Source organism: Fundulus heteroclitus, chromosome 7, assembly GCF_011125445.2.
Source record: "Fundulus heteroclitus isolate FHET01 chromosome 7, MU-UCD_Fhet_4.1, whole genome shotgun sequence".
NCBI classification, from domain to species: domain Eukaryota; kingdom Metazoa; phylum Chordata; class Actinopteri; order Cyprinodontiformes; family Fundulidae; genus Fundulus; species Fundulus heteroclitus.
Window position 1 is genome coordinate 11,104,784 of NC_046367.1, and position 20,075 is coordinate 11,124,858.

General features: G+C 44.0%; 2 protein-coding genes across 4 annotated transcripts in view; one reads left to right on the forward strand and one right to left on the reverse strand.

The window, feature by feature from the left end:
- LOC105940278 (serine/threonine-protein kinase Nek5) overlaps positions 1 to 6,754 on the forward strand; it is a 30,715-nt gene extending 23,961 nt beyond the window's left edge. For all 3 annotated transcript variants that reach the window (XM_036138910.1, XM_036138911.1, XM_036138912.1), the window contains 7 exons: positions 807 to 908; positions 3,544 to 3,615; positions 3,772 to 3,873; positions 3,952 to 4,126; positions 4,208 to 4,306; positions 4,405 to 4,498; positions 5,787 to 6,754. In XM_036138910.1, the coding sequence (XP_035994803.1) occupies positions 807 to 908; positions 3,544 to 3,615; positions 3,772 to 3,873; positions 3,952 to 4,126; positions 4,208 to 4,306; positions 4,405 to 4,498; positions 5,787 to 6,045 (903 nt within the window). In that variant the 3' untranslated portion in view covers positions 6,046 to 6,754. The remainder of the gene's footprint in view (positions 1 to 806; positions 909 to 3,543; positions 3,616 to 3,771; positions 3,874 to 3,951; positions 4,127 to 4,207; positions 4,307 to 4,404; positions 4,499 to 5,786) is intronic.
- Positions 6,755 to 9,386: 2,632 nt separating this feature from the next.
- LOC105940280 (GDP-Man:Man(3)GlcNAc(2)-PP-Dol alpha-1,2-mannosyltransferase) lies at positions 9,387 to 17,120 on the reverse strand. Its single transcript, XM_012882767.3, has 6 exons — positions 16,984 to 17,120; positions 16,522 to 16,743; positions 13,331 to 13,533; positions 12,347 to 12,515; positions 11,633 to 12,264; positions 9,387 to 10,979 (listed from the first exon to the last, which is right to left on the reverse strand). The coding sequence occupies exons 1-6, from the start codon at positions 17,040 to 17,042 to the stop codon at positions 10,696 to 10,698; spliced, it is 1,569 nt and encodes a 522-aa protein (XP_012738221.2). The 5' UTR covers positions 17,043 to 17,120; the 3' UTR covers positions 9,387 to 10,695.
- Positions 17,121 to 20,075: the final 2,955 nt, after the last annotated feature.

Genomic DNA, 20,075 nt, shown 5'->3' on the forward strand with positions numbered 1-20,075 from the left:
ATTCATTCAACAGAAGTATGGCATCATATCAGGCGATACGCTCAGCCCAGGTATCGGATCGGATCGGTGCATCTGTAGTTCACTGAGAGTCATATTTAATAAATTAGAATATGCATTCAGATGAGGCTCGTCTAGCAGATAAAAAGTACATTTTGAAAATAACAAACTTTAAGCAGGTATTAAACATTCTTTCCACCGAGCCCAGATCTCCTTTATTAAAAACGTTTTTTATTGGTCTGATGTGATATTCTAATTTGAAATGTTGCGTTGTAGTTTTCTGTAAGCAGAAAATCATCCCAATTAACAGAAATAAAGACTTGTAAACATCAGTGTGTTTGTTCAGTGTGCTGAACTGAACAAACGTTTCAATAATATTCTAATTTATTAAATGTGACTGTAGAAGCGGGAGTTGTAAACACCAGAAGATGTTCTGCATCCCTGAACATAGAATAATAGCATTAGAACGATTTATCAGACGGCTTCACTGAAAGATAAACACATGAATAAATCTTTTCCCCCCAGACGCTTTTCAGACAGTTGAATGATTATACGACTCGGTCTGTGCAGACGTGCTTTTATTCAGGCGCCTAACACCCGGTTCTTTCATGCAGTTTCTGCCGAGCGCGTAAACCACACGGGCCAGATAAGCAGTTCTCTCGCTCTCAGTTTGGGTTCAGCCGCGTGTTTGATCTGACAGCTGTGCTGGATGAATCTAAAACCCGTCCCCAAGCTTGTAAAGCACTTAACCTTCTATCTGTAGCACAAATAATACCAGCAGCTAAAATGCATGTTTATATGCCTGTCAGCCAAAAGATAAACAGAGAACCTTTGTGGTGGAAAGAGCGCCAGACGACGTGGTGGAAGCCCTTGTAGACGCCGGAGATCAACAGAAAGAAACACCTCCTCTGGTAAGAATGAACATCAGCCTTGTTAATTATTGACATCAGCCAGATTGACATGTCAGAAATCGAAGCAACACACTTACAGGATTCAGTGATCAGCGTATTAATAAATGCGTGGACCATAGCCTATCTGACAGCGACTGAGGGCAGTTCAGGGTCCATTGACTTGAATCTGATGGAGAACCTGTGGAGGGAGCATAAGATCAGGGTGATGGCTAGCAGGCCTTCCAACCTCAAAGCTTTGGAGCTCAAAGATGAGCGCCGCTGGTCCAAAACAGCAGTGGAGACATGCGATTATAGGTAGCACCAATAAAACCTGAGACAAGCCAGCTGCCCCCAGAGTGCAAAACACACGCTCACAGATGATTCAATAAAATAAAAAAAATGGCAACCTCTTGGATTTCATTTAAAGTGTTTTGCAAAAGTCTTCATACCCTTTGATTTTTTTTTTCACATGTCACATTACCACTCTAAACTTCAGTTTGTTTTATCAGCATTTATTAATAATAATAATAATAATAATTATAATAATAATAATAATAATAATACATTTTGTTTAACAGCACCTTTCTGGACACTCAACCTCACTTTACAGAGAATAAACAATGAAAATGAATGTTGAATTTGCGAAAAATACTGCCAAGGGGAAGGAGGTAGGTGATGAAGAGGAGAGGGCCAAGAACAGAGCCATGAGGGACACCAGTAGTAACAGGGGAAGGGTGGGATGTGAAAGATTTGAGTTGAATAAACTGAATGCGGTCAGAGAGATATGAGCGGAACCAGTCAAAGGGGGGGGGGGGGTGGTGTGAGAGATGCCAACAGAGGATAATCTGTTGAGGAGAATGGGGTGAGAAATGGTATCAAAGGCCGCACTAAGATCGAGGAGGATGAGGATGGAGAGGAGTCCAGAATCAGCAGCTATGAGGAGATCGATGTGATTTTTATTAGGGCGGTTTCAGCACTATGGGAGGGGCCAAAACCAGACTGGAAAGGCTCGTAAAGGCTGTTGAGGGTAAAATAGGCTTAGAGTTGTGCAAACACTATTTTTTCGAGTATTGTAGAAATAAAGGGAAGATTTGAGATGGGACGAAGATTATTAAAGTTAGTGGGATCAGAACCAAGTTAAAATTGTTTGGTAAAACGCAAAGCGGAGCATAATTGGGAAGTAAAAGGAAAATTCTACGTTGTTTCCAATATATTATTGTTACAAATCAAAATCTGAAAGGTGTGACATGCGTTTTGATTCATCCATTTATCCATTTTCTAACACGTCTATCCCTTGTGGGGTTGCGAGGGTTACTGGTGCCTATCTCCAGCGGTCAATGGGCTCCAGGCGGGGTACACCCTGGACAGGTCACAAGTCTATCGCAGAATTTTGATTCAGAGACCCGTTTAAAAATCAGTGCAACCAGCTAGCTTCAGCAAGCAGATAGAGTCCAAGTCTGAAATGTAATCTCACTATACAACCAGCTGTAGGGTGAAGACATAAGAGGTCTGATTCATCAGTGAACAAGCAGCATTGTTAAGACCAGGTCAGGTATGTACTCCACAAATCTGAACTTTATGGAAGGCTGAGAAGAAGACAGCGGCTGAGGACGGAAAGCCGTAAGAAGGCCTGGTTAAAGCCAGCCGCCATGTAAACATGTGGAAGAGGGTGCTCTGATCACGTGAGACCACGTTTGAACTTTTAGTGGTCAAAACTGGAGAAGAAGACCCACAACCCCCCCGCATAAGATTAGAAACTACTTTATTGTCCCACAATGGGGAAACTTAGGGGAGACAGAGTTACACACAGTAGTTAGTAAGGGAAAAAACACAAAAAAAGAACAAGCTAGTCAAATCTAAAGTTAGTTTGAAAGAAACCTAAGAATAAAACTTAAAAAGTAAATACTAGAGTAAATATTGAACAATTATTGATAAAAGGGCATACTCGGGTAGAAATCATCATGCTGCGGGGATGTTTCTGTTTCAGCAGGGGAAAGGAAGCTGGTGAGAATTGGATGGAGCCAAATACAGGCTCATCCTGAAAGAAAAACTGTTAAAAGCTGCAAAAGAATTGAAACTGAGACAGAAGTTCACCTTCCAGCAGAACAATCAGCATAACGATGCAGTCAGATAAACAGAACAAAGCGGTTTTTTTTTTAGGGCTTTTTACATCAAAGCATATGTGTTAGCTAAAGTCCAGCCCTAAATTGACCTGAGAATCTGTTCACAGGTCCTCTTCTCCATTTGACTGATCTTGATCTTATTTGCAAAGAATGATGGGTAAACATTTCAGCCTCTGAACAGGTGCTCGTTTGTAAAAAAAAAAAAAAAAACGGCTCAGGAGCATGAATCATTTTCCTTCCGCCTCACAATTATGCTCATAAACCCCCCAAAATTACACTAAGGTTTGCGTTTGTGATGTCAGATGTGAAAAAAATGTTAAGCGCTGTATGTAATGGTGCAGCTGTCCTACAAAGCTTGAGTGGTGTTATGGGCTAATAAAGCCCATAGCACAGTGTGATAGGATGTGTTTTTGTATTTGGAAGTTAGATCTGTTCATAGAAAAAAAAAAGTCTGATCTGGTCAAGTCCTGCATATTTGTCAGTAAATCGCTCCGGTTACACAACGGGCCTCAGTGTTTTTCTTGCTGCTGCAGAACATGGAGGCAGCGCTGATGCAGATCAGAGACAACACCGAGGAGGATTTGCAGAAAAAAACCCAAAATAAGGTGAGATTTTCCTGCCAGAACTAAAGAAAGATTTGATTATGACTCACATATTTACACACTCCAGAACAGCACAGAGCACTACTCTGATTTAGCAGGATGTAATAATGTTTCATGATGAACACTGTCTCAATCTTTTGGACTGTTACTTCCTTGTAACACCTGCAGAAAGGAATCATGTTTGAAATCCGGCTGAATGAAAGAGAGACTAAAGACACCCCAGAGGAGAAGAAGGAGGGGAGGGAAAACGGAGAGCAGCAGGTACGGAGCTATTAAAATAAGGCTGTTTTCACTGCATTCTCCTTTCCTTTCTCACTCTGATCCTGACCCACCAAACAGGAAGTGGACCCTCTCAATTGTACTCTAAGCTTCCAGGAAGGGGAGGAGTTGAAGCTCAAAGATTGGTCAAAGGAGAGAAAGGGGTGGAGCCACAGGACGCCTCAGACTCTGCTGGATGCCCTGGCCAACATGGACATCAACTCTGTTTATAACACAGCAGCTGAGCCTGCAGAAGGTGCAGTTTAGCCTTTCTTTTTCAGGCTCTTCAGTTTTTAGTTGCTCTTGTTCAGATCTCCAAAACATGCTTCCATCTCAGCAGGTCGCAGGCAGTGGACCGGCGGCCCCCCTAACTCCCTGCTGAACGCTCTGGCTCAGACTGAAGTCACGTCGTCCACCCTGGACTCAGTCCGCTCAGGTCAGGCCAAACAGGAACGCACAATAAACTGAAAAAAAAAAGAAAAAAAAAGAGAGAGATTTGTTAACCGTAAAGCACCAAAGCGTTTGTCCTCCCAGATCTAGACACTGCGGAAGACGAGGAGGAGAAAGAGGACTCGGACGTAGAGATGGATGAAGAGCGTCTGGAGCCACGGTCTGATGACGACGACACGTGAGTTCACAATTTGTCTCACTTTGCTCACTCTGAACCCTTTAAAGTGCTCTTTTAGATGTGCACTATGTCCTTTGGTCTGATTTCTAAAGCTTTAGTATAATTTTTGCAATTTGTGAGTATAACAGTTTTCATTAGTTCATCGGTTAATTAATCTATTGCCAGGCAAAAATCATAGCGTCATACCTGACTTTTAGACATAATGTACCCCAAATAATTACAAGACAACATATTTGCTTTTGGGTACTAAAAACATGCTAAACAGGCAGTGGTGGTTCTAGACCAAATTGAGCAGGGGGGCCAGGGTGGGGCCATTGTTTTTTCACAGGGGCACAGAACAAAAGATTGGGAAAAAAGCCTAAACAGGTCAACATTTCATCGTTTAATATATGAAGTAAGCCAAAGAGCCAATTGTGGCTCTGGAACTGCCGGTTGCAGACCCCTGATCTTTTCTCAATACAGCGGGAGCTTTATGTGAAACAGCTTAATTTTTAATTATTGTTATTTTTTTATATTTAGTTTATTATTATTTTGTTATTTTATTATTGGGTAAAACCATAAACGTAAAAAATACAACTGATCCAAATGACCAGTCAGTCGCGGTATCTTTGTCAGCATTTATCATCCTAAGAAATTTAATATCATGTCTTTAGTACAGGCCATAACAGGGGCCAGGAACAGTTCTACAGGGGCACAGGCCCCTGTTGGCCCCTGTTCTAGAACCGCCCCTGTAACCAGGTCTGTATATGCAAATACATGTACTGGGAGTGTTTGCAGATTTCCTTTTTTGTTCCAGCAGGGTGGGTTTGAGCAAACACCTGAACAGGATAGCTTTTAGCTGGAATAATAGAAAGCTCTCAGTTTGTCAGTGTTTTCATTTTTCATCATTTTTATCAACCGAGAACTCCAGCCAGGTCTTCGCTCGATGAGGACTTCCTCAAAGATGAGTATTTGACCGGAGAAATCAGATCAGAACGGCGATCGCAACAGATAGTGGAGTGATGCATCGCTGTGAACGATTCAGTCAGGAAGAGAAATTACTGAAGTGAAAAATGTGTCAGAGTGTAACACGGGGGTCACCGAGCGTTTTGAAACTGAGAGCTACTTCAAACCGAACTCACAGTTATCTACTAGACAAAACCAAGGTTCATATAAAATAATTTACTTGTGCTTTTTAGAGAAAGTAATTCTAAAGAATAAAATATATCCTTAAAGTTTGTGTAGTGTATAATGCAAACTTGACTATAATAGAAAGAAGCTAAACGGCTAATCTTCTGCTTCCCATCAGGAATTTTGAGGAGTCAGAGGACGAGCTGAGGGAGGCGGTGGCAGACTCCATGAGGAACCTTTACGTCATGGAGGACTCGGGCTCAGGCGAAAAGCCGCAAGAGATGCTGGAGAAGGCTGAGGAGACAGAGAGGAAGACCGATCACCAGCAAGTCCAAGCAGAGGTTAGCGCCTCAGAGTTTAAAGACTCACCAGGATCTCAGCAGGAACCAGAGGATCCGTGTGAGTCCCCGGCTTCTAAAAAGCATCAGGCTACCTGACGCCTCATTAAGTGATCTGACTGAGCTACCAGAGGGATTACTGTGAATAAACTGCCTTAAAACACGTGAAACATGCTCACCTTAACTTCTATATATGTCATGATAAACCTGGAGTAACAGAGTCACTGATCACTAATGTAAAATGTAAATCTAAATGGAATTTCCAGAAATTAAAATATCCTCATATTTTCTGAAAATAACTACGATTTGTTTCACTACCTGCAATCATCATATTGTTATTTAGTTTCCAGCTAACACCTCTGAGGTTCCCACAATGTGAAGAGGAATCCCCTGGTATGTTGGTGCCTGCAGACAAAGCAAAGTTAAGGCAGGTTAATGGAGACCCTGAAAGTGACCACTGTGATTGTTACTATTTGCTGCTAGTTTTCTGTCGCTAACAACCTGCAGCTTTTAGGGCTGCACAGTGGAAAATGCATCTTTTTCATAACAAATATAATACACATTTCATAACTTTACAACAGTGTTTGGCCATGTAGCTCATTTTAATTTATACGTTTGAAGTTGAGGAAGGTCTAAAAAAAAAACATATTATAGAAAATAACCACAACTGCCAGCACAGAAATGACCACTTGTGATTAAAACCAGAGCGTAATCCTGCACAGTCTGAACAGAACTCAGCGGCTCTATTTAGAGGGAATCCTGTGAATTAAATTAAAAATGTAAATGGAATAAACTTATATAAAGCTTATCTTGTCATACCTTTCTTCTCAACGTTCACCTGCACATCTAAGCGTGCACATAATCATGAATTGATACGTAGAGCGGTAGGCGACTTGGCCAAGGAAACTTTGACATGTGCTCTGGACAAGCTGGAATTGCACTCGCAGCCCTAACACTGGCAGAGGATGGTTCTTTCCACAGCCCTTCATCTGTGTAATTATGCGCCAAACCCCGTGAACTGATCATAGCAAGGCTCTGCAGTCTGAAGCCAAGGTCCAGAAAACACCTTCTTATGATGTAAAGGCTTTTCTATGACAGACTTCAAAAGCTGCACCCTGCAGTCAGCAGCGACCTGAAGAACTTCAGACGTTCTGCAATCAATACGATGTAAACTCCTGTTTGGAAGGGGCCTAACTCTGACACATTATGAGGTAGTTTCTCCTGGGGCATGAGAAGGATGGATGGATGGTAACTTGCAGTTGCAAGTTCCAGTTTGGTGAGGATGTTAAGCTACCATTTAGTTCATAGTCTGAGGAAAGGAGATATGAAAGTTCTTCATCCCCATGTAACCAGTACACACAGTCCCTATCTCATGGTCATAGCTACCACCACAACACTTAATGGTAGTAAACAACCGTACTGATGCTGTAATTTGGTGAAACTCTCATGTTTGATCACATTTGAACATTATGTTATTAACTGGGTCAAAGTGGAACGAACCGCTTAACCCAGAACAGCCTGCCACACTTAGACAGCACCAGACACAAGGAGATGACTCAAATCTGCCAGATAGCGTCCTGGAGGTGACACAGTTTCTCTACTGATGACACAGTTTGGATGTGTACGGCCCCTTCAATGGGTGTGAACCTAAACTCCTTTATGTTTGTGAGATAAACAGTCGGGGCTTCTTTGCCGATCAAGAGCCCATCAGCCCTGATGAGTCTGTAAATATTTCTCTGTCTTTAGTAGATTAAATGAGCTGAGGTATACTTTTCTGTTTCGAGCGTCTTGTATTCAAAGTAATATTTAAAGTGGGAGTCGCCTGAAGGGTATAAACGAGCCGGGTCCACCGAGGGGGTTTCACCGCTGACCGGGTGTGGTAGTTTATAACAATGTCTTGATTACTTTGTGTGTTTTATGTGTGAATTCTGAGCCGCTGTGTCACCAAAATGTCCTTAATGACGATAAAGACTGTTTGTGAACATGTAACTCCTAATCTGATGTGAAGAGGGCCTCAGAGCAGCAGCTAACTGGACGTGTCAAAAGTTTGAAGTGAAAGGCAGCATATTTTGTATGTTAATAAAACTACCCGCGGCTGGATACAAATAGACATTTTGACTTTTTCTATGAGCGTTTTATGTCTTTCAAAACTAATGAACGCTAATGAATGTCTACATCATGCATTTTGTTCCAAATCCAGATTTAATTGAATATTTTCATTCTATCAGCAAACTCAGATTCTCCTGTTTTAAGGTGAATTTTGTCCCAGTTTGCTACCATAAATAAAGTTAGATTTGAAGACTTAATAAACACAGCCATGCACCAGCTCTCCATTTCTTCCAACAACGGTTTCTCTGGAATACTCAACGTTATTGAGTTGTACAGAAGTTCTGCAAAACACAGCCGCCGTGAACGAAAGCAGCCTAAAGTCTCTCTTCTTCACATCCATTTTGTGAATTTTACTCCTGATGGTTTAACCACACTAAAGTAACTTAGATGTTAAGTTATTCTCAGAAAACCCATTTGTCACACTACTCCTACTCTATATGTTCATCGAGTGCCCGTTTTCCGGTAACATGTTATTTTTCCTGGAAATGTCTCTTCAAGCTAATGCTACAAATGTGTTGGTGGAAAAGGAAGCACTGTATAATATGTTATTCATTTCGACTGGACACTAAAGAAAAAACTGTCAGTGCTACAGCTAATTATTGCGGGTAACATGCAAGAGGAAAGTTTGCAGGGGGCAGTTATTGATTTATTATAAAACTACTGCAAAACAACATTATCTGACTTAGGAAAATGTGCTGCTCTCACCTCCACGGTCTGACTGTTGACTGCCTGCTCGGCCTGTTGTGGCTGGGGCATGGTTTGCTTTGGAAACGGAGACTGTTTTTGATTGATAAATCTGCCCTGTTTATCTGTTAATTATCAGAAACTTCAGTCACTTTTCATGCAGGGCAGGATCTTTGATACGAGTTCTCCCTCCATCATTTATTGTGCTGACAATACGCAACCCTTCCTTTTACATATTCTGGCCAAGAAAGCAATTGGTTTTAAAGCTCTGAGGTTTAAAAAGTAATCTGCCTTCTCTGGCACATGGCTGCTGTTACCTCGGATCATTTCTACCGCTCAGTGAGTCGTTTTCTAGATTTATTGTAAAAAGTTTGGCTCAATAGTTCCCAGGAATCAAACTGTGCGCTGTAGTGGTTGGGCACACCGACTTTAAGGAGATCAAAGGGTTTTGTCAGACTTTTAACAGATACTTAAAAAAAAAAAGCACAGCGCTAAAATATACCCAATGCCTAGAAGGTGTTTGGCTTCACCACACTTTTTATTGCATGACTAAAAATCACTACGGCTTGCTAAGGGTTTACACTGCACTGCGGATATCCTGCCACAAGGGGGCAGCACACAGGAAATGAATCAGCTGTATGAGTTTGTTTTTTTTAAGGGTTTTATTGCAGTATTATTCAAGTGTAATTTCCATTTCTCCAGTCACCTAAACAACATACATAGACTTAAATAGTAATAATGCCTCTTTGAAAATAATGATTTCATAATATCATACATTTTATTATATTACGTCATCTAAAGCAGGAATGCAAGTGGAGGGAAGCGACAGATTTGGCCGTCACCTCAGCGTTCCCTCCATGTTAAATACAACTACAGAGGATGCACAAAGCAGCAACAGAAAAAAAAAAAAAATTTAACTAGAACTCCGCTGACAGGAAATAATATTTAGATCTTTTAGAGCTCACTAGGTGCCAGGGGATGCCATCAGAAAAACAAATCCTCTTCAAAAATCATGTCAGCATCAGCTGTACAGCCTAGAATGAAACTCCAAAGATGTTTTTTTTTTTGTTTTGTTTTGTTTCTGCACCGAGACATTTAAACACAGCGGGTTTTAGGAAACAAGTTTGTTAATCTCAAAAAAAGTGAGACGTCGACATGATCTGCAGTGCAGAGACGCACCAAGTCCAGCTTAGTTTAGACAGAAACTCTGAAAGGGGAAACGACGTGGCTCGCTGCAGAAAGCGGTCTGATTCACCTACATCCTGGAGTCAGGCGTGTGCAACGATCAGATGGTTGGTCTGTTAAACAGCCACACACAAAATCCTTTAGCTTCTTGGATCAAGAGTCAACACACACACACACACACGCAGCAACAGCCTTCAGATGGTCCCCGTTAGCCTGGGACCCAAACGTCTGCATGCTTCCACTCTCCTGACACCTGGACTATGTGTTGAGCTGTTCAGGAAATAGATGCCCACATGCATGCCTGTTTAAAATAGGACACTGGGAATGATCTGCTTCTTCTTTTCTTCAGTCTGGACACTTATCTGCTTTTAGGCTGGAATTCAAAGAGAATGTTGATTCATTCATGAATTTCACATGTATTTGTATTAATGTCTGGCTTCCTGGTAACTAAGCCGACAACGAGTCACCGTGTTGCACTTTAACAATTAGCTCGGGATGCGTTAATCAGACCAATGAGCTTCACTCCTCAGAGCCACTCAGTGGCATCAGAGTAAATGAGAAAAACGTGAAGTAGCAGCGCTAAGAGAGGGTCCAGAGTTCCACAAGGTCTTTAAAAGCCAAGAAAAATAGAAAGTGACTTAGATCTGTGCCGTTACTCGGTGCATTCCTCCTCCTCCTCCATGCTGCATCCAGCCGGCCGGTTTTCTGCACAGACGGAAAGAAAACTGCCGCTCTGATCCCCGGCGGACACCGGGTCTCCTCTGTGCCTCTTCACGGCACCAGCATGTTCAGCAGAGACTCTGTGGCGGCGAGGAAGCAGGCCTCAAACTCCTGATCCGAGAACCGCCCCACGGATTCCCGGGCGGCCCGTTTGATCTCCAGCTTGGCCGACGGCGACAGCGCCAGGATGGTCTCCATGGCGGCGGCGTAGCTGTCCTCGCTGTCGGCCAGGAAGCCCGTCTGCCGGCCCTCGTGCGGCACCACGATGTCCAGCTGGGGGCCTCCGGACTTGTGGGCGAGGACCACGGTGCCTGCGGCCATGCACTCCACCACGCCTGCAAGGAGAGACGAAGGAGAGGAGAGTAAAATGACGCTTCTGCGTGAAGAACGGCACAACCAACAGTCGTTTCCACCAGCATGCACACACTGGGTAACGTGTTAATTTACACGCCACGGAGAAGGGTGACCACCCTAAACCTTCTCACAGTCACAACCTCAAACTTCAGTTCATTTTACTGGATTTTATGACACCCACATAAAGTAGGGCATAGTTGTGAAGTGGAAGGAAAATAAGTGGGTTTCAACTTTTATTTTATTTGTTGATTTTACAAATGAAAATCTCCTACTGCCACACCTTCCTAATTCAGCTAATCAGAGTCCAACCGTATGTAATTTAATCCCAGTCTAAATCCAGCTAAACCCAGGAGAGCATTGATTTGGAGGAGCTGCAGAGTTCCAACAGACTCCACAAGCTGAATTTCATGCAGAATAAACAACTGATGCTAGAAGAAAAGAAAAAAAATCTATTTTTTTGGTCCTCAGGGCCAACCTCATGCTGTAGGCGCTTCCTCCCTGCTGAGCTGACTTAAAGGGTGATTAACTGGCTTCTGATGGTACGCTGAGGAGATACACGACCAAAGCTAATACGTGCAGATCTTTCCCTGAGATTATTCCCGTAAAGGCCCAGATTCTGGCCGGCGCTTCTCACCGATGCCAAAGTGCTCGTTCCACATGGTGTGCAGGCCGATGCTGGCGTTCGCCAGCTCCCTCTTCAGCTCCTCAAAGGGAACGTTGAGCTTGAAGTCGACGCGGTCCGCAATGCCAAGCTCCTGGCAGAGCCCCCGCAGCATCAGCACCCGGTCCTCGTCCTCCTGGTTCCTGCAGCCCCCCACCAGCACCAGCCGCAGCGCCTCCCTCCCCCCGGGGCCGTCCCCCTTCCTGTCCAGCAGCTTGCGAAACGCTCGGATCTGCAGCGGGTGGTCCTTCTCCGGCCTGAACTGACCCACGGACACGATGGAGTGGCGCTTCCTGTCCGCCCCGCCGCCTTCCTCGTCACCCCCCAGCTCCTCCCAGCCCTCCTCCAGCTCGTCGTCGTCGTTGTCGCCCCCCTCCAGCGGGACGTCCAGGAAGGCCCGCACGTCGCAGGGCGGGTAGACGATGCTGGTGCGGCCCGGCGAGCGCCACAGGGCCAGGATGTGGCGCAGCGTCCAGGTGGAGTTCACCATGACGACGTGGCTGCAGGAGCCGGCCAGGCCGTAGAGCAGGGCGAAGCAGCAGTAGTACACCGCCTTCAGCGCGCTCAGCACCGGGTTCCTGGAGATGAAGTCTGCGTTGTTGAACCTGGAGTCGGCGGAGGAAAAGAACGCGGTTAATTCCTGACGACCATCGGTGCTCAGGTCCCGTGTGTTCGCGCGTCGCTTACCTGGGGTTCCTCTCTCTGACCACAGACAGCATGTCCGTGCTGACGGTGGGATAGTGAACGTAGCTCGCCACCTTGCAGCCCCCCAGGTAGCGGAAGATGGGGAGCGTGAAGGCGTAGCCCATGGAGTCCACGTAAAGGTCGGGAACAAAGGCGGTGAGGGCCTCCCACCCTAGAAGAGACACACGCGGGATTTAGAGCTGCCTTTGGTTTGCAGAGACGAAGCGTTTCCGTACGTGGGCCAAAATTGTCAAGTCAAAGGAACCCGAGGGCCAAAAAATTAACACCAAAACACTTAATTTTTTACCTGGTCTACAAAAATATGATCATTTAAATTAAATAAATTTGTTGTTTTTTTTGTAGGAAATTAATTTGTACATTATTGTAGATCCAAAATTTAAAAGAGCGGTTTAGCTTATTTGTTGGATTCATCCGGTTTGTAAATTATTGTTGAATAATTTAATTTGCCTCTTTAACAATAATAAACTGAACTTTTTGGTCTAGCGATATAAAAACAGTATTTGGGTCATTTCTTTGAAAACACTTGCTGTAATTGGCCAATTTTAATTACTGAATTCAAAGCAGATTTAACGCATTTAAGTAATTAAATATGATTGGATAGATCTTAGTATGAAATTAAAGAGAATTTCAAAAGTGTGTTTATTAAAATATGAATAGTTTGTGTTGTACGTACCATTTTCAACTGTAGGATTTAAACTTTTCTGCAATAATTTAATAATTAAAAACTAAAATCTTCCATCATTATCTCCATTTGGGTGCTTCCATCAGTATTTTGGAAGCACCCAAAATCAGTACAATACTTTGGACAAACCTCTCCAGGCAGCTGGAGGAACAACATATTCCTGCTTACGGTCAGATAAACTTTCCGCTGCTTCCCTTTAATGACTTAAACTTGACCAGAACCGGCCCTAGAACCGAGCACCTTCACCTATTCAGCAGATAGGTGAAGATGGGTGCCCGTCTTACCGAGGAACATGGAGCCCACACTCTGGCCCAGCAGGGTGAAGTGGGGGTAAGAGGCGGCCTCCACCAGCCCGCGGTGACGCAGGAAGATGAAGGTGACGGGTCGAGGCAGAGCGATGTTGAAACGCTGCCGCGCTCCCTCCAGGATCTGCTCCCCGGTCACTCCCTTATCGCCGGTGTAGACCACGAAGGCCACGCTGGGGTACCTGGAAGGATGGGACAGCGGTCGCAACACATTCTGTCATGCTCAGGTTTACAAACAAACATGCGGTGCTTTGGAAAAGTCAGGCCCATTGGATAGGTCGCGGCTACAATGGAGGTTATTGAGGCTTTGGGCGGCGCAGCACAGAGGTGTTAAAAAGGGACGGCAAATTACAAAGAATTATGCCACGGATTTGTCTGACTGGTTACCTTCAGGAGTCAACCGCACTCCACCTGTGTGAAAACCAATCTCAGTATAAAAGCAGGCGTACGGCACATCCTCAGCACTGATGCTCAACACAGGAACGCCACAGGGATGAATCCTCAGCCCTGCTCTCTTCACCCTTTCTACTCAGGACTGTTCTGCTGTCCACCCCACAGACACTGTGGTGGAGATCAGACCCACCACAGCGGTGTCGTCAGCAAACTTCACCAACGATGAGCCCCTCTACAGGGATGAGGTCAGCAATCTCACACAGTGGAGCTCCAGGAACAACCTGATCCTGAGCACCAGGAAGACCAAGGAGGTGATAATAGACTACAGGACGTTGAGAACACACTCCTCTCTACATACAGGGGGAGGTAGAGGAGCGTGTGGACAGCATTAGGTTCCTGGGCATTCACATGTCCTTCGACTTCTCCTGGACTGTGAACACATCCCACCTAGTGAAGAACTCCCAACAACGGCTCCTCTTCCTCAGGAAACAGAGGTCTGGACTTTCCTCTAAACTGCTAAAGAACTTCTACAGAGCTACCATAGAAAGTGTTTTATGTCTCAGTATAACTGTTTGGTATGGGAGCTGCACAGTCCAGTAGAGGAAGAACTTAGCACGGGTGGTGAGGACAGAGCAGGGCATTGTGGGATGCCGTCAGCAGGATCTAGACTCAGTTTATCCAGAATTAGTCCAAAGGAGGGCCAGACACATCTCCACTGATGCCACCCACCCAGGCAATGTGATGTTTGCCCCTCTCCCATCAGGTAAACGCTTCAGAAGCCTCAAAGCCAAAACAAATAAACTCAGAAACAGCTTCTTCCCCAGAGCTGTGAGGGCAATCGCCTCCTGATGGGAGACTGCAGTCCAACGCTTTAAAAATCACCCCCACTCTTACTAACACCTTCTTACGTTACAATCACCTTAATGTTACTGCCTGCTGCACACTATCATCTCTGAATATCTAAATTTCTGTAAACGAAGCCTCAGTCATCATTGCTCAATAAGCACCTTACTATGTAATTTTCTACGTCATTTTCTGTAACTCTGTCGGCTACTACAAAAACAACCCCACTGTAACCCTTATTCATTGCCTGTTTGTCAGTTTTATGCCTTTGTTATGTGTAATGTGAACCGTTGGCAGGTCGCCCCACGCTATGCAGGGAGAAGGTGCTCTAGACGAAATCATAACTGAGCGTTCTGACCTACATACAAAACTCTGTAGCGAGGAAAATTAACCCTCAACTCTGTTGTGAAACACGGTGGCTGCAGCGTCATGCTGTGGGGACGCCGTCCGTCGCAGCGTGACGCTGCTGCCACCAAGTTTCACAACGGGGAGCGTGAGTTCAGAGTTAATCCTGCCGCATGTAGTTGGAAGCAGCACCGCGCTGTAAACACGGGACAGCCCTGGAAGAGACCCTCAGGCATGCAGCAACAGTTTAGATCAAAGCGTACTCCTGTGTTAGAACGGCCCAGTCAAAGCCCAGAGCCTGGGGCGAGGCTTGAAAACAGACACTCGGAGATGCTCCCCTTCGGGTCTGACTGGGCCTGGGCAGAAACGTCCGCCTGATCGCGACGTACCCCGAACGACAGACAGCTGCTACTACACAGAAACATGAGCGTTGTGTTTTCCCACAGGTCACCATGACCACACACTGTTTGCTCACACTTCCAGCTGAGCAAACAGCGAAACTCCTCCCTGTGAAGAACGCCCCGGACCAGCGTCTCTACAGGTGCTGGTCACATAGTTAGAATATCATGAAAAGGTAGATTTTTTTTTCAGTAAAAAGTTAAATTTTATTATATTCATTCATTACACATGGACTGACATATTTCAAGTGTTTATTTATTGTAATTTTGATGATTTTACCTGACAACTAATGAAAACCCCAAATCCAGTATCTCAGAAAATTTTTATATTGTGAAAAGGTTCAATATTGAAGAAGCCTTGTGACACACTTTAATCAGCTAATTAACTCTAAACACCTGCAAAGGCCTTTAAATGGTTTCTCAGTCTGGTTCTGTAGGCGACAATCATGGAGAAGACTGCTGACTTGACAGTTGTCCTTAAGACGACCATTGACACCTTGCATAAGGAGGGCAAGACACAAAAGGTCATTGCTAAAGAGGCTGGCTGTTGACAAAGCTCTGAGTCCAAGCACATTAATAGAGAAGTAAAGGAAAGGATGGGGTAGAAAAAAGTGTCTAAGCAACAGGGATGTGGGGGAGATTCACAAAGAATGGACAGTAGCTGGAGTCAGAGCTTCAAGAACCACCAGACAGACGTCTGCAAGACATGGTGCAGCTGCTGCACTCCTTGTGTAAAGAGACAGCATCAGAAGCATCTCACCTGGGCTAAAGACAAAAAAGACTGGGCTGCTGCTGAGTGGTCCAAAGTTATGTTTTCTGATGAAAGTAAATTTTGTATTTCCTTTGGAAATCAAGGCCCCAGAGTCTGGAGGAAGAGAGGAGAGGTAGAATCCACGTTGCTTGAGGTCCAGTGTGATGTTTCCACAGTCAGTGATGGTTTAGGGTGCCATGTCATCTGCTGGTTCTGGTCCACATGTCTAGAGTAATATTCTAATTTTCTGGATTTGTGGTTTTCATTAGTTGTCAGATACAATCATCAAAATTACAAGAAATAAACACTTGAAATATATCCGCCTGTGTGGAATGAATGACTATAATATAATAATATCATATATTATATTATAATAATATAATATCTGATTATATGGCCGGCGCCTGCGGTTCCCCGCCGCCTTAACGTGAGAAAGGTACCGGTGCATGAGGGCCCTCAGGGAGCACCAGAGGACGCGCTCCCCGCCTCCTCCGGCGTTGCAGTACGGGTGGAAGAAGGCCACCGCCGGGCCGCCCTGCTGAGCGCGGCGCGACCTGCGGCGAGCCTGCAGCCACAGCCGGAGCCCCAGCAGGACCAGGAGCAGCAGCAGGGTGAGGGCCAGGCTCAGGTAGACGCAGGGCACCACCAGCGACCACAGCAGCCTGCGTAGGGAGACAGAGACGGAGACGGAGGGAATGAGACAGCCTGGAGTTCACCTGCAGCCACTAAAACTCTTCCTCTGCTGCTTCTTCCAGGTAGCCGCTAGCCCGCTACATGCTAGGCTAACCCTAGCTTCGTCCCCCCCGATACAACCATAGGCTTAAATTGCTCTGTTTCTCTTCGACACTTTATCTCTATATACGACCTTGTTTTAGCTGGAAGCCCCCAGAGAACAGACGTACCTCATCAGGTCGCAGAAACACAGGGAGAAGTGGTGATGGTGATGTTCATGTCCTGCCATTTTGACAGCACGGCTTCCGACACGACGCCACCCTGGTGTCACCTGACCTAGGCTCCGCTCTGTGATTGGCTTAGCGTTTGTTTACCTGAAACGTCACCGACATGTGATTTGCCTCCGAGGGGGACGCGGAGGCTGCCGACTGGTTTGTGCAGCTCTGAACGATTTGTTTGTTTTGTTGAACATTTAGTATTTTTCGTGCACAAAACGTCACCACGTAAAATAGATTTAAGAGAGAGAGAGAAAAAAATAAAATAATAAAATGCTCAACAACTGCACTGAAAGGGAGACAATCTAGAAACGCTCACCAGAATTAGATTTCCTTTATTGTCGTTGTACCAAAAAATAAATAAATTAAAAAGCACCAAAATGGTGCAAGAAAAGTGCAATTAAACAATTAAACATCCTGTTAAATATAAAAATATATAAATGTATACATTTGCATACAATATACTAGGGCTGGACGACAATTTCATAACAATATATATCGATGATAAGTAAAAAAGGGTCAGTGAAAAAAATCTATCTATCTATCTATCTATCTATCTATCTATCTATCTATCTGTCTGTCTGTCTGTCTGTCTGTCTGTCTGTCTGTCTGTATATGTATACACACACACACACACACACACACACACACACACACATATATATATATATATATATATATATATATATATATATATATATATATATATATATATATATATACACTTGTACATACTTACACTTGCATACTCATAGAAAGTACTGATACTAACTAAATACAGAAAGAAAATAAATGACCGTCTTTGTCTAAATGTCAAGTCAAGTTTATTTATATAACAATTTTCAGTAGCAAGGTGACTCAAAGTCAGTATGGCGGACAACTTTTTGCGTCATCAGAAGCCTTCATTGTTAAGCAATAAATAGTTTCTGAACTTTCTGCCGGAGCTGAATGTTTCTGCTGAGACAAACATCTGGTAGACTTTTCTTTTCTTTTCTTTTTTTATACCAGGAATGAAAAAAACAGCAAGAGTCCAAGCACAGGCATCAATAATAAAAATTCAAAAAACAATATTGGGGAGTAAGAGCTGTTTGTGAATTCCCCATTTATCCTCTACATGCATACAATTATAAGGCCTATTTGCACTCAGAGCCGTTATCCTCTACTATCCTAATGATGCAGAGAAATGCTCCCCCCCCCCCCCCCCCCTCAATCTTCAATCATTTACAGTGTTCACATTTTCCAACAAAGACAAACAGAGCTCAAGATGGCTGGCTAGGTTTGGCTGGCCAAGCTCAGCATAATTCACCCTGCAGCCAGTAAGATAAAGCACTGCAGCCATATTACCTTTTACAGATTAAACAGTGCTTTGCATCAGTATTCATCCTCTCAGAGCTTTTACACCTTTCCTCCACACTGAAACAACCAACCAGAACATATTTTATGGGGATTTTACATGATAGACCACACATAAGGAAGCACACATAGAAGTAGAAGAAAAATTCAAACTATGTTCGCCCCTTAAACAGAACTCTGAGAAAAATGACGCAGGCTACGTTTATATCCCCTTTTCAGGCTGTTTGCACATCAAGAAAGTGACGTTTTGGCCCGTTTTTTTTAAATGACTCAAGTTCGGTCAGACTGGATGTTAGAAATAAACATGGGGCAGCAAGACATGTTCGGGGCTTTCACAATTGTATGTAACAAAATGACACATAAAATGAGCAGAGGCCTCAGTTCCTGTTCTGCAAGAAACCAAAGGTTCTGACAAGCCAACATTAGTACAGGTTTCATACAGAGGCTTTCAATCAGACTTTACAATGCTACACTATAACTGTAACAACTAATGTGCAATAACCTGTGCAATAATCCTGAATAGAAGCAACTTCTGCTGTTATTATCATTTTAATATACGTCAATACATATGTATATAGTCACCGTGAATGTACATAAGACATCCTAAATCTCTGCTTTATTTCCTTTTTGTATTTTTATTTTTTTCTTATTCAGTTATTATAAACTGCAGACGTTACCAAGTCCCGGCCTGATTCAGACGTACTGATGATTCTCAGCTCCCTGAGTCAGAAACGGTCTATTTATTGCTACTCATCAGCAGAATCTGTGCCGACCGTGCACTTCAGCGTGCCTCCAGCATAAATGACCCTGCTTTAATCTCTGAAGGATTGGACTAAACAAAAGACATTTTACTGTGACATTGTCCATCTGCTGCAGCGTGCATCGTTTTCAAACTGACCTCTAAGCAACGCACGTTTAAAAAGAGCGTCCTGGTTCTACTGAGCCGAGCTGCAGCGCCGCACCCTGCGGTTTTGGGAGTCTGGCTGTTCAACGTCTTCTTGCTGATTCATAATCATGGCTCATTTATTATACCTTTATTTGTGGACTATTGCAAAAACACGTCACCTTTAGGCGAGATCCCTTCACCAGGCCCTATGCAGCCTAGAAATAAAGCCAGACTGCACAGGAAATCTCCTGCCTATCGGCAGACTGATAGAGCAGCTGAATCCTGGGTAGGGTGGTGGATAGCGCCGCTTTGCTTTACAATGTTTGTGTGCTGTCCAGGGAGGAATAATTCTACTTATTCGATGAGTTGCACTGACCCAATGAAGTGGGTAAGAGCTCCTAGGCTGAGCAGCAGGACTCTTTTGGGGAACATGTGAAGGAGCCAGATGTGGGCAGCAGACAGGATGATCAGCTCTAACTCTTTCAGGTTGGAGGACCACTTCACCACCATCCTAGCTTTTAGCTACCTTTTAATATCATCTATTGTTTTTCATAATAATAATAATAATAATAATTAATAGAATTTGTTGGTTGAATGAAAAGTATTTAAGTCTAATTTGCCAGGAGTACAAAGCTCTAGTTAACACATCCTAGGACATAAACTGTCAGCATCTGGTCAGTTTGTGGTTAATTCGTTTTTTTGTTTTTGTCCATTAGACTCTAATCAACAGCTTCATGCTAAACGCCAGAACCTCTTAGTTCTGCTTGTGCACAAAAGCCATCCGCTCTTTGTTCATTTCCTCTATTTT